At 37.6% G+C, this 13,832-nt stretch overlaps 1 protein-coding gene across 1 annotated transcript in view; it reads left to right on the forward strand.

The window, feature by feature from the left end:
* CDKAL1 (CDK5 regulatory subunit associated protein 1 like 1) overlaps positions 1-13,832 on the forward strand; it is a 380,700-nt gene that overhangs the window by 161,040 nt on the left and 205,828 nt on the right. The window contains exon 9 of the mRNA XM_041475400.1: positions 11,746-11,849. Coding sequence (XP_041331334.1) covers positions 11,746-11,849 — 104 coding nt within the window. The remainder of the gene's footprint in view (positions 1-11,745; positions 11,850-13,832) is intronic.

Genomic DNA, 13,832 nt, shown 5'->3' on the forward strand with positions numbered 1-13,832 from the left:
TTTAATGCTCTGATTTATGAATTAAGTGCTTTAGTAATAGTTGTTCTGATTTTCTTTTAAATGACTGACCGTAACTATCTGAGTGGCAATGGAAGTGACAAGGCAAAATAAAAAAGTCCTCTTAAGTCTAAAGCTAGTTGTCCATCTTAGTGCTTTACCAAAAAAAAAAAAAAAAAGGCTAGCAAATTATGGTTTCTGTCAGAGCTGGCAGCAATTGAACTGGAAAGGTTTCAGGCTCACCACAGACTTGAGTAGTTAAAGGGGAAATCAAAGCATACAAACACTGGCCAACTAGCTTGGAAGAATGTCAGACCATTCCAGTCCTTGGGACATGAGGACACTGCAGGAGAGTTACAAGCATACAGGTCACCAAATACAAGACAAGATGAACAAGTTAAGAAAATGTCAGGGAAAAAAACACCAGAAAGTAGAATAAAAGATCTAAAGAATTATTAGAATGGGAGAATTCTAGAGAAGTAAAGCAGATGGAGAAGTTGATGATCATTAGTAATGAAAAACTACAGTTTCCTGTTTTTCTGCACTGTCACTAGTTTTAAATTCTGCAAAACATACTTAAATACATTCAAAGAATAACATTACAAAATAATGAAAATAAAATAATTCATAACTGTTTGTTAAGTAAGAAAGTTATGTCCATGGTCCAACTGACTCAGCTCTGTAACTGTGCAAAAAGGGGATCAATTTGCTTCTGAAAATGCCTTTGGAGACTCTAAAGGCAAACATAAGGACTCTGGTTTAAATTCCGTTTTTAAAAGAAATAAGTCCATGCATCTTATAAGAAAGTCTGTTTAAATGAGTGTGTTAAATTGCTTGGGAAATCTGAGATTTAGGTTTGGGAAATTAGTGTTGAAAAGTGTGGCCTTCGTTCATTTTACATTGACAAAGTAATGCATAGGGAAGAGTTTGTATTTGAAGCATGTATGTATCTACTGCTGCACAGATGCTTTTATTTCCCAGCAAGAATAACAATTTTATTGCAAGACACAAATGATATTTAGGAGCAACAGCATAGTATTAATTGGCTAGATTCTTGTTCACATTGGAGTTTCTAACAGTCCTACTGCCACCACAACCAGTAGGACATTTTGGGGCAGAAAGCTTTGTGTGCATGCAATCATTGGGAGGGGGTTCTTTCTAGTGATGCCTGAAAGATAGGCTGGAAATAAATCCCCATACCTCTCTATAGAGCAGGTATTTGTTGGGTGCAGCACTGGTGGTGAGGGGGATATCGGCACCTAACTCACCCACCTTTGTTAAGTGCTCTGGTATATTTATACACTAAGTATTGGTTAGTGTCACTACGTCACTACAACATCATCAGGTAGGCTCCAGAATCCATTTATATTCACAGAATGACCAGGTTGGAAAAGACTTCAAGGTCATAGAGTCCAACCCAGCCCCAACACCTCAACTAAGCCATGGCACCCAGTGCCACATCCAGGCTTTGTTAAACACATCCAGGGATGGTGACTCCACCACTTCCCTGGGTAGGCCATTCCAGAATTTTCACTCTTTCCAGGAAAAACCTTTTCCCAGTATCCCACCTATATTTCCCTTGGTGCAGCTTGAGACTGTGTTCTCTTGTCTGTCAGCTGCTGCCTGAAGAAAGAGACCAGCCCCCAGCTGACTACAGCCACCTTTCCGGGAGTTGTAGAGAGTGATAAGGTCACCCCTGGGTCTCTTTTTCTCCAGGCTGAGCACCCCCAGCTCCCTCAGTCATTCCTCACAGGGCTTGTGTTCCCAGCCCCTCACCAGCCTCGTTGCCCCCTCTGGACACGCTCCAGTGTCTCAACGTCCTTCCCAAACTGAGGGGCCAGAACTGGACAGAGCACTCGAGGTGTGCCCTCACCAGTGCTGAGCACAGGGGCAGAATGACCTCCCTGCTCCTGCTGCCCACACTATTCCTGGTACAGGCTGGGATGCCCTTGGCCTTCTTGGCAACCAGGGCACACTGCTGGCTCATGTCCAGACTGCTGTCCATCAGTACTGCCAGGTCCTTTCTGCCTGGGCACTGTCCAGCCACACTGTCCCCAGCCTGTAATGCTGCAGGGGGTTATTGTGGCCAAAATGCAGGACTGGGCACTTGGACTTATCCTTAATGCACTTCATCCTGTTAGACACTGCCTATCCATTCAACCGTTCCAAGTCTCTCTGCAGAGCCCTCCTAGTATGATCTCATGGTTATTAGATTGTTCTTTTGCACTGTGCTTGCATCTCCCCAATTTGAGGGTCATCAGGGGTCTATGATGAAAGCTTCCAAAGTCTTCTTAGTATCTGAACTTTGTCTTTGGAGCGTGCGCCATTGTGGTATTCCTTGGTCTGTCTGGTCTTAACTTGTCTAAATTCTTAATTTTGTGTCTAAATGGCGTTGCACTTGCCAATTTTTCGTTAGTACTATACTTATCTGTCTCTAAAGCTATCCACCTGGTGAGGTTTTTTCTTTTTTTTTTTTTTTTGTCTATTCAGCATTAAGCAACTAGTTAACCGTATACTAGCCACTATATTGTATAAAAAGTTATTTATATCAGGTTATATAGGTATAAAAGGCTATGATTCAGGTTATATTGATATCAGGTTATATAGATATATAAAAAACATGATTTAGGTTATATTGATATCTTATAACTGAAGCACCTTGTAACTTCGACTTAAGTTATAATTGGTGAGTTTGTTTTTATTATGCACTTACTTCCATTATTTTACCCAGACAATTCAGATCCAGTTTCCCACAGACATTTTACAAATGCTTTTTTGGAAATTGGTCTGATGGCAATCTCAGATAAAGTCTAAATTAAGCCTGGTAGTTTTAATGCTGCTGAAATGTAACTTTTTTTTCCCCCCCAGGATGTTTTGACCAGTACAAAAACAATACCTTTTATCCCAAGAATCTGTGTGGTACCTGCTGTATGTTACAGAATTAACTGCAGCCTAATGTTTCCTGTGAGATTTCACCACTCTGAAAGGGTCTGTCCCAAAAGCCATTCAGGAAGTAAAAACAATAGCTCTTGTCGCAGGCAGTGGTCTACTTTTCAACCATGTTTTCTGTGGGGTTGATTCAGAAGCTGCTAATGTTGTGAAGATGCATGGTAAATGAAGTGGATTGATTATAGAAGGACACTTGACTCCCATTAGCCTTCTTCCAGTCATAGAGATCTGCTGAAATGCTTCATTCCTGAAACAGAACTTTAAATGTGCTCATTATACACACTCGTACCCCTAAAAGTCACAATTTTAATTTTGATAGTAGTATTTCATTAAAAACTTTGAAAGCTGGATTTTTAAAAGCTTTTGAAATTGTTTTTTACTAACCTAGTTATGTTCTGCAGCACATTCTGTGTAAGTTTTGCTAAGTCATCTGCCTCCCAGTAGAGTATTTTAAGTACAATTATACTATTTGTTGCTTTAAATAGTAAGGCAGTTGTCAAGTCACAGCTCTCTGCAACTTTATAAATTAAAACAAGTCCCCGAGAATCCTGTCCTCAGAGGTCACTTTCCAGCCACTGCTGTTCATTAGGAGGGAACTGAGAGTAGCAGTTCCTCATGCATGGTGATAAAGTGATGTTGGGCTGTTCTGCCACTACATCTCTGGGATTAGCTGTGAGCAGATTTCTAAGAAAGTATCTTATTTATCTGAGATTTTTTCTGCCATAGCTCTTCATTTCTACCCCCTTCATTACTACTGTTTGACTGAGACCAGGAGTCATCATCTTCTAAATATTATTGCTGTTTATGAAGTGCTGAAAGAATTGATGACTTGTAGTTACAATGTCATGGCATTTTCTGCTCGGTGCAACCACAGAACCTCATTTATCTACCTGTGCTCTTTTAGCTGAGTTGTTTTCTTGATATTAATACCTGTCTTGATCTGCCCCCAAAGCTGATTTCTACATGGCCACACAGCTATTTGGAAATACTTCTAAAATAAGTTATGTCTCTGTGAATCACAGGGCTTTAGTTTGTATTGAAAAAAAACCCCAAAACATTGCAGTATCCAGTAAGCATCAAGCACTGTACTGTTTTGGTTCAGGATGGAGAACACAGATGTGTGCACCTTAGCAATGGGATGTTATATTTTGTAATATCAATTTTGAATGCCTTAATACATTGATTCTGTTGCAAAACTGTGTGGCCAGAGTAAGTAATCAAGAAGTTCTTCAGACAAGCAGTGGAAAGTGCTATTGATGCACTTGATGTTAAATCATTGGCCTTGAAGTGAGTAAGGTGAATGTAGGTGATAAAACTACACAGCTGTGACCTTTCAATCACCTGCACTTGACTGTAGGAATTCAGTTTCAGAAAATGCAAATATTTAAAGTACGAGATTGAATCATATTATGGCTTATCAAACCAATGGAGCTGCCTTCTCTCCAAATTCCTTTTGATTAGTAACTAGTGAGATGTTACCAGGTAAAACACTGGCTTCCAAGATCTTTAGAAGAACAAAATTTAATGCATTTCCTTGCCATTTTGCTGAGCATGGCATGACTAGCAGAATTAAAAAACAGCATCTCATGGTGGCATTCTACTTTGAGAAAAATGTGTGCAGTCCCATGTGTTGTATGGTATTGCTTGAAGGGTCATATTCTTTTCTGCTAAAACTCTTTTAAGAGACTTCTTAGGCTGGCATTGCACTTTCAGAGAGCTTTTATCACAGTATATCTCTAAAATACTTGGCTGCAAAGATAAGTTTAGACAAGTCCTGTTCTTATCACATCGAAAATGTTGTAACCTCAAGTGCTTGTGTGTGTACCTGTGGCTGGTGTCCAAGCTCATTCTGAACAAGCTGGGATACCAGAAACAGTATTTCTTTAATAATGTGGTTTGCTGCTTAGACTAATTAGCCTTTATGAGAAATTGCTTGCTACTGTTTCAAAAGTATTTTAAATCCTGAATATTTTTAAAGTGAAAACCAACTCCTGTACCCCAAATATTTGTCAGGAGGTTATACTCCCTGTCATTGTGGGTTGAAAAGCTTTATGGTAAAATGTGCAAACTTTAAGAAAATTAACAGTTTCCTGAAAACAATATAGGCATGCCCCCTTTTTTTAAAATTTTGTGATTTTCCTATTTGAATGACTTTTTTCCCCCCTGATCCATTACAGTTATGCTTGAGGGAATTGAGATATTTTGGAAGTAAAAGTGGACTTAATAGAGGTAGAATGCAAAGAAGTATTACTGGCATTTAATTCTAAAAATATAGTATGATATTTAACTATAAGTATAGTGTCAGTGTTGTTAGGTTTTCAAAATTTGGTATTCTAAACAGAAAAACATTTGTAGAATTCCACTAGCTTTTGGTGAATAATTTGTGACTAGTATCCATCTTTTCACCTGCTGGCAGTAGGTTTTTTGTCTATTTCTTTTGCTCAGTCAAGCCTGCAAAGGGAGTTTTCTCTGTATTCACACTACAGAACATTTTTGTCAAAATTACATTTGATAGAAACTGTAAGCGTATCTTTTAAAAGCATAAATCTCTTCTCTAACCTGTATTTTGAAGCAAGCAAATGATGTTCCCCTTTCAGGAAAACCATAGTTTTAGTGCAAAATATTCTTGGCCTGGAGCTATTGAGACCACCTGAGGAAATCTGGTGGTAGGTGCAGAGAAATGGCGTGGGAGACAGTGATGAGCAATCTTGCCATGTTTGTACTGATGTCATGTGCCAGGGGTGTCAGTGGTGCCACAATACTAGCAGAATTTTTTTTAAAATAGGGCAAACTTCATAACATTTTGAATATGTATAGTTAGTCAGATCTCACAAGGGCAAGTATTAGTGTTTAGTCTGAATTGTGATTCATGATTTTATGCAAACTGCCAGTTTGGTAGACCACCTTGGGAGCATGCAGGAGTTTACCAGATTATTCCAGTTATTGAGGGAACACTTCCCCAAGACTAACCACTGCAGAGAAGCAGAGATCTCTCATATTATATATATGATATACATATATATATATATATATATATATCTCATTGCAGCATTCAACTCTCCCATCTTGCTCACAGATGTACATTCTTGATCAGTCACTTTCAATTTGAGTGACACACACACTAATGGCTCATCACACGCTGTAATTGAGCTGTTCTCTGATCCTTGAATGAAAGCTATTTTATGTTTTTCATATCTGAGGGTGGAATCTTGTCTTGACTAAACCTAGTGGCATGAGTCCCATTAAGAGGAACCAACATTTTTTTCCTGGTGTCTGCACTCTCATGCTCGTCTTCTGCTGAAATCCACTGATGAGTCCCACTGAAGGAAAGTCTTTATTTGTCTGCTGTGTCATAAGCATTCTTACTCATAATTAGTTCCATCTGTAAGGGGGAGCCTTTCATGTTAAGTGTGTTTTTTATGAGGAACATTATTGTTTTGAAAATGAAGAGTTGGGTTAGTATAATGCACAACATGAGCCCATATTAGCTAAACATTATAAAGACCACTGTTACCTATATCTACAAGAAAATTTTAGGCACTTTACCAAAATGTTGATGATGCTTAGTTTGGTAACGTGTTTGAAAAGTTTTTTGATTAGCCACATGGTAGTAATTTATCTGTGGGTAATATTTTATCTTGCTGTGAATAGTTCTGTGTATTGGGCACATAGCTGATTAAAGGTTAATAATTCAAAGCGAAAGGTTAATAATTCAAAGTACCTTAATCAGTTTAGTATGTTGGAAAACCAGGACTCAGTCTTTTTTTGTTCTGAATTCACTCTAAAATTTAGCCAAAACATACTGGCAATTAAAAACACAATTATCATTAATTATTGTTTTCTACAAATGTCTGTGATTTCTTTGTGCAAAAAAAAAAAAAAATCAACTTAAGCTTTGACCTGCATTAATATAAACTAACAGTTACAAACCAGCTATAAATGTTTCAAGAATGCTCCCAGTTTAACACAAAACAAGTAGTCTTTTGCAGGTACTGGATTCTTGGCTGTTTAGTCCTATGCAAGTGAGCTACAGCTATAGTAAAGGCTGTTTTCTAAGGAGATGTTGGTTTTAGGTGATCCTCTTGGTGGTGGATGCCACTTAGTAAGAGGCAGTGCTCAGATTCTCAGAGTTCCCAAAAGCCTTTTTCCACTTGATTGTCTGTGGTCTGAGTATGTGGCAGCATGGACATATGAGTAATTTGTTATGCTGGGAACTTGGAGAGGAGGCTGGCTTACTAGGGAAGAAACCACTACAGATCCTTGATTATACTTATGGTTTGGTTTAAATTTCTATTTTCAAGAATTGTAATTCTTATATCTGTGAAAAGTGGTTAGTTCAGCATTTTTACAAGTAGTTTAAATCTGCATCCTTTTGTTGGTCAGCTGTAGCCCAAAAGATTATTTCCTTTTCCAAGTTGTTATTAATAAATATAGTACAGACAGGATATGGAAAAAAAAGTTTTGTCTCCTTTAGTTTGCTTTCAAAAACTGATCTTTTTTATGTTACATCTAAGTCTGTCTCTTTCTGATTTTGTTATATCATCTCTTAAAGTAAAAAAGCGAAAAACTAAATTGTTTAGACATGTCCAATGCTTCTTTTTTTTTTAGTAGGAGTAAGTTAATTACCACAGCAGAACTTGAAAAAAGTCTGCCTCCAAGTTCCAACTTTCAGCTCCTACCCCAAAATAAATCAACAAACCCTCTGAAGTTGTACTTAAAGACCATAGTAATAAATGTCTTGGAAGCAATACCACATACCACAGTGAATATTTGGAAAATAGAATATTGTGAAAATATTGGCAAATATAATAATACTATGAATATTTGGAAAATATCTTCTTTATTAATGTTTCTTTCTCCACATTTCCATGCTCTCTTTGTGACAGAGTTTACTGAAATGCCACAGAAGAGCTGCTGTTACTGCATTTTTTTCAGGTAGCGCAGTCTTGTAGGACAAGAGCATTGATTGAAGATATGAGAATTATGCTCAAGGTTTGGAGATTAATAATTTCAGTATTTGGCACTGTTGCGCAGTACTTAACACTCCTAATGTTTACTATTTTTTCTGTAAAGCTTTTCAAATACTGCTACGCAAGCACAGAGCAAAATACATAGAAAGGAATGTATATGATTTATGTATAAATTATAAGGAGAGGAGAGAGAGGTGACATGGTGTATTTTATAGATGCATCATACATGATAAGGAAACAGAAAAGTTCTATGTATATAGCATAAATTATGCTTTTTACTGTATCTCAACACCAGTTTAGATTTTAGAACTGTTTAGATCTATTACACAGGAGTAAGTTTAGAAGTTTTTAAAAATAATTTACTAATATTACAGTTTTTTATCAATCTTAGGTTGAGTTGACACATCTTAAGGTCTCCAGAAGGATTTTTTCATGTAAGGTTACAGTTCAAGGCAACAGAAAATTTGTGATAAAGTTTTGTTGGAAGTCTTAAGGCAGAATTTACAAATTTAAGGAAATTATAAAACTTGTTGTGTTTTCTCATGCATTTTTTTTGTTCTCCCAAATTTGAGCTTAAATTTGAGCCAAATAAATTGACTTTATCCCAAGAGAAAAAAACTCGATGCATCCCTTTGTTACTGATGGCTGACAGAATTCTCTTCTGTGAGTGAAAAAGCCAGTGTTAAAGTAACTCACTGTTCAACAGGCAGGATTGTTGTAGTAAAATCTCTTCTTGACCTGAGAAGTTTGACAAAACAGCTGGTAATTTTATTTTCTTGGAGAAAACAAAGGTTAGTATAGCACAAAGGTTAGTACATAATTTCACACCTTTTGTGTTTTGGTTCCGAAAGGGCAGACATATTTGTTCTGAAGCTGATTTTGTGTTTCCTTGACTGATCAGTAATGCCTTTTCTCTGTGTAGCTGTGTGGAAAAAGGCTGAGGTTTAGCTGAATGAATGATGTGAAGGGAGAAGAGTGTTACAGTGGTATGTCAGGATGGGAGCATGCTTAGAAATGAAATGTTGGGTTGAATGGAGAGTTCTGCTTTGAAAACAAACTAACAAAAAAGAAAATCAAGAAAAGAAAAAAAAGCATGGAGACATGCTTTGCGTAAGAGGAGCATAGAGAGGAAGAAGTACCCATGGGCTTTGAAGGAAAGCCATTCTAAGCAAAGTTTAGATGACAGTGACCTAGAAGAAAAACATTTTCATTTGCTATGTAGGTTACACAGACAAAGTATAATCCAACTATCTGCTTACACTTTCTTGATTTCAAGTGCTACCTTTTTACGCGTACTTCAGATCCTATGTAATGAAAGGCTTTTGATTTGCAGAAGAAACATGAGATACATCTGATGAATTAGTTCTCTTTGGGTGGCAATGAATCACTTATTTGGAGCAGGTTGTAAAGATTCAGATTTAGGGGTTTTTTTCTATTTTTACTAGCCATTTGGATATTTTATAGGTAACCTTTTTCATATACATTTTTAGTTAATAGAACAGTCTGATTGCTGCCGTTAAGCACTATATTTTAGTTTTCTGATCTGAGGTGAATGCTGAAATCTGATGTTTTTTGGTCTGATAGGCACAACAAATAATATACATATCCAGAGAGAATCACAAACTACCTAAATGTTCTCTCGCAGAACTTAAGATTTCTGTTGAATAGAGGAGGTCTCGGGCCTGAGGTCATGTGCAGGAGGGCAGCTGAACAAATTCTGGGCAGTGTTCTGCTCTTCCTGAACCCCTGCTTATGCAAATGAAGCAGAACTAACATATGGCAGAAGTTTTTGTGAAGAAAAACATTTGGAGTTTGCAAAGCATTAATCACCTAGTCATGGAGATGCCAGATGTCATAATAGAAGACAAAATATATCCAGGTAGTAAACACAGTCTTGGGGCTGGTGACTTCATCAGACCCCACCCTGTGCTATCTTTGCCTTTTTGGAATTGTTTTGAAAGTGCTATGGTATCAGTTCCAAGTATGCTGTAGTTGGAACACTTGCCTTTTCTGGTACCTAAATGTTTTCTTGTCCTGTTTAATACCTTTATTGTTGAGGGGATCAAATGCATCCTCAGTAGGTATGCAGATGACGCTAAAGTTGGGCTGGGGTGTAGATCTGCTGGAGGGTAGGAAGGGTCTGCAGAGGGAGCTGCACAGGCTGCGTTGATGGGTCAAGGCCAACCTCATGAATTTGAAAAAGGCCAAATGCTGGGTCCTGCACTTGGATTGCAACAACCCCTTGCAGTGCTGTGGGCTGGGGGAAGAGTGGACAGAACACTGTCCTGTCGAAAAGCAGCTGGGAATGCTGGTTCACAGTAGCTGAACATGAGCCAGCAGTGCCCAGCTGGCCAAGAAGGCCAATGCACCCTGGCCTGTACCAGCGATAGTGTGGCCAGCAGGAGCAGGGCAGGGATTGTGCCCCTGTACTTGGCACTGGTGAGGCCACACCTCGGATCCTGTGTTCAGTTGTGGGCTTCTCACTTCAAGGAAGAGATTGAGGGGCTGGAGCATGTCCAGAGAAGGGGAGCAGAGCTGAGGAAGGGTCTGGGGCAAAAGCCTGATGAGGAGCAGCTGAGGGAGCTGGAGGTGTTTAGCCTGGAGAAAAGGAAGCTCAGGGGAGACCTTATCACCCTCTAGAGATGCCTGAAAGGAGGCTGTAGCCAGGTGAGCGCCTCTTGCCAGGCAACCAGTGACAGGGCAGGAGGAAATGGCCTCAAGCTGTGCCAGGGGAGGTTGAAGATGGACATCAGGAAAAACATCTTCACTGAAAGTGTGTGTGGCCAGGCATTGAAACAGGGAATTGCCCTGGGAAGTGTTCTAGTCCCCATTCTTGGAAGTGTTCAAGAGATGAATGTAGAACTTAGTGCTGTGGTTTATTTGATGCAGTGGTGATTGTTCAAATGTTGGACTTTATGATCTTGAAAGTCTCTTCCAGCCTTAAAAGATTGTATGATTTTATGAAGCTGTGGCCTTTCTGTTGTGAAAATGGACAGAATTTATGGTATTCTAGTAAGCATGAACAATGGAAATATTGAAAAAGAGTTTTTTGGGGTCTTTGAGGTTTATTAGGGCTTAGGTTTAAATGTTTTAACCTATAAAAAGATAGAGCAATATCAGCTCTAAAAAGGGGAGAAGAGAAAAAAAAGCACAACAGGCTTACGATGCGAGGTAGTTTTTGTTTGTTTTAGTCTTTCCATCCTTGTACTCTAAATAAGTCTGCATTTAGTAAACTGTCAGGTAAATTAAAAGCAATCACATTATTTCTTCATTTTCTTGTAGGAATTTTCATTAGTTCTGCAGTCTTTTGTGCCAAACTCTTTTCTAGTTGGTGACTCTGTCTTCATTATGTTGTTTGTTCTATTTATACAAGCCAAAGGAAGGTTTCAAAAATTAATTGAAATGTCTTTTCAAGTATCCACACTTTAAAAAATCTACTTTCAGCCCTTCAGGACTTTTTTCATTTACTTTCTTGTTCAGGTTGGATTTTTTTATGTAATAGTGAGATCGGAAACCTGGAGATTGACCTTTAGTAATAAAAAATTATTCATCTGGTTGTACCTTTCTAAAAATATTTAAATTCCCACTGTTAGTTTTGTATGTGGTTCGCACTGATTGTTTTTCAAACTTTCACATAGATGTGAAAGATACTTTAAGAAGTTAGGACAGCAAAACAGTTTTCAAGCTATTCCATTGATTTAAAAATGGAATACTACTATTTTCTGGTCGTAGATGTAAAAACTCATTTTTTCAGAAGTGCTTAATAAGTATAGCTGTACCTATAAAGACTTTCTTGGCTAGAAACTGAGTATTTTCATTTTCTCAACAGGTGTCTCAATGCATGTACCTACTGTAAAACTAAGCATGCCAGAGGAGATCTAGCAAGTTATCCTATTGAAGAACTGGTGGACAGAGCCAAGCAATCTTTTCAAGGTAAGGAATTTTATCCCTACAATAAAAGTCAACCACTGAAGTGTATCTGGGCTTACCTTCAGACATAATGATTGGGGTACAGTAGGACTCTGTTGTTATTAGTAGTCATAGCTGTGTCTCGTGGTGTCTTTGTGGTAGAAAGCCATGCTTTTGTTATGGTGTACACCACTGTTTGCAAAATGCAGTCTTTTAAGGAGCCTTTTATTTTGATTTTGTATTGTTCAAGTGAAGTTCTGTGTGTGGACCTTTTGAAGGTGATGTGGAAATGATAAAATATGGTCATTTTACTTTATCTCTAATTTCTTAAAAAATGTGATGGAAACCTTTTTTCATTCAGCTATGAAAATTTAATGAGCCTCCCAAGGATTCTTAAATCCTATTCAATTATACATTGCTTTTTCTGGTAACTGATTTAGTGGAGACATTCTGGGGTGTTTCTGAGACCCATACAAAGCTTATCAGCTTTTAAGTTCAGTAGGATATTTGTAGTGTCACATGGATTCAAATATTAAGTTTTTCCTGCAGTACACTATCTGGGGCCAGTATCTGCCTAAAGCTCTTGCATGTATGTTAGTTATGATAGCTTTATTGTATCTTAGTATTTGTTCTTTATATCTAATTTTTACCTGTGTTTCAAAAACACGGATTTCCAAATTATGCCGTATTCATTGTGAAGACACAGGTGGTGTTTCTGTTTGTGTGCTATTTTGAGGGGCTGAAATGTACATTAAAAACACTCAGGTAATTCTGGTGTAGCAGCTCCTTCCATCTTTGTATGGAATATTTTGAATCAAAAGGAATAAATGCAACATTTGATGTCAGGTTCTCTGTGGATGCACAGACAGTACATCCCCTGGGCTTCACTTATGGCTCTGAGAGTTGCATATGTTCTAGTAAGAAGTCTCCAATGATTGAAAGTGTTTTTGAATCTGTCCTTATTTAGGGATCCATAATGAACCTTACTTAGGCCAGTGATAAACTTTTGTCTGTTCCTATCAGTTGTATGCAAGGAAGACCTTTTTTCCTAATCAAAGCCCGTGTTCACAAATTCTGAGTTCTACATTATGCACACAGAAAGTTCTTGCTTGGGGTTGCAAATGCCCTTTTCTTTCACTTTTGTTAAAAGCCAAGTACCTGTCTTTTCTTCTGTGAAGCTCATCTGTGGTTGCCACTATTTTTTTCTTATTCCTTAGGTTTTGTAGACTTAATGCTCTCGTTGTTGTGAATTGGATTGGCTGCTAGGATTGTCTGACAGGAATCCTGTCATGTCAGATTTCATGGTTTAGTAGGATAAATTTCTTAAACCTATATACATATTGTGAAATAATGAATAACTGAAATAGAGGATACATAAATACGCTTGTTATTTTGGTGGAGAAGCAGCTCAGGAAACATTTTTCAGAAAGCTAGGAGTTTTCGCTAATACAAGACAGATGATTTTGAAATTGACAAGTAGTTACTGAGCAAGAGAGAAGCTGCCATTTATAAGTATCATAAGAAGTGTTACTCAGCACTGTATAGCTGTTCTAAAGAAACTTTGGACTATTCTTCAAGGAAGTAAGACAAAGATAAGATGGGTAATAAGTCAGGATTATGACCTTGTTTAAGTTAACTATCTGAATTTTATTTAGATGTATGTCATGTGTGGAAAGAAAAAAACCCCAGACTTGTCTGTCCTGTTATAATTGTACGTATATACCATAAATTACACACTGTATTAGCATAAAGATGTATTTACTTGGCATAACAAGAAAGAAAACTCAACTTTTGTTTGTCTTTGCAGACAAATGTGAAATTTTGGAAAGTATTTTGAACTTCAGTATTGTACATTTGGATTGAAATATGAGTAATTCAATTCATGTGTTGTACTGTGGCCTTTATTATAAATATTGACTCTTTCAAAATAATTTAATTTCTAATGGAAAAAGTTGCCCTTAAGCTATTGTTTTGAAATTTCTTGAAGCACTGCTATGACGCTTCTCA

This window comes from Pyrgilauda ruficollis, unplaced genomic scaffold, assembly GCF_017590135.1.
Source record: "Pyrgilauda ruficollis isolate IOZ18807 unplaced genomic scaffold, ASM1759013v1 scaffold35, whole genome shotgun sequence".
NCBI classification, from domain to species: Eukaryota; Metazoa; Chordata; class Aves; order Passeriformes; family Passeridae; genus Pyrgilauda; species Pyrgilauda ruficollis.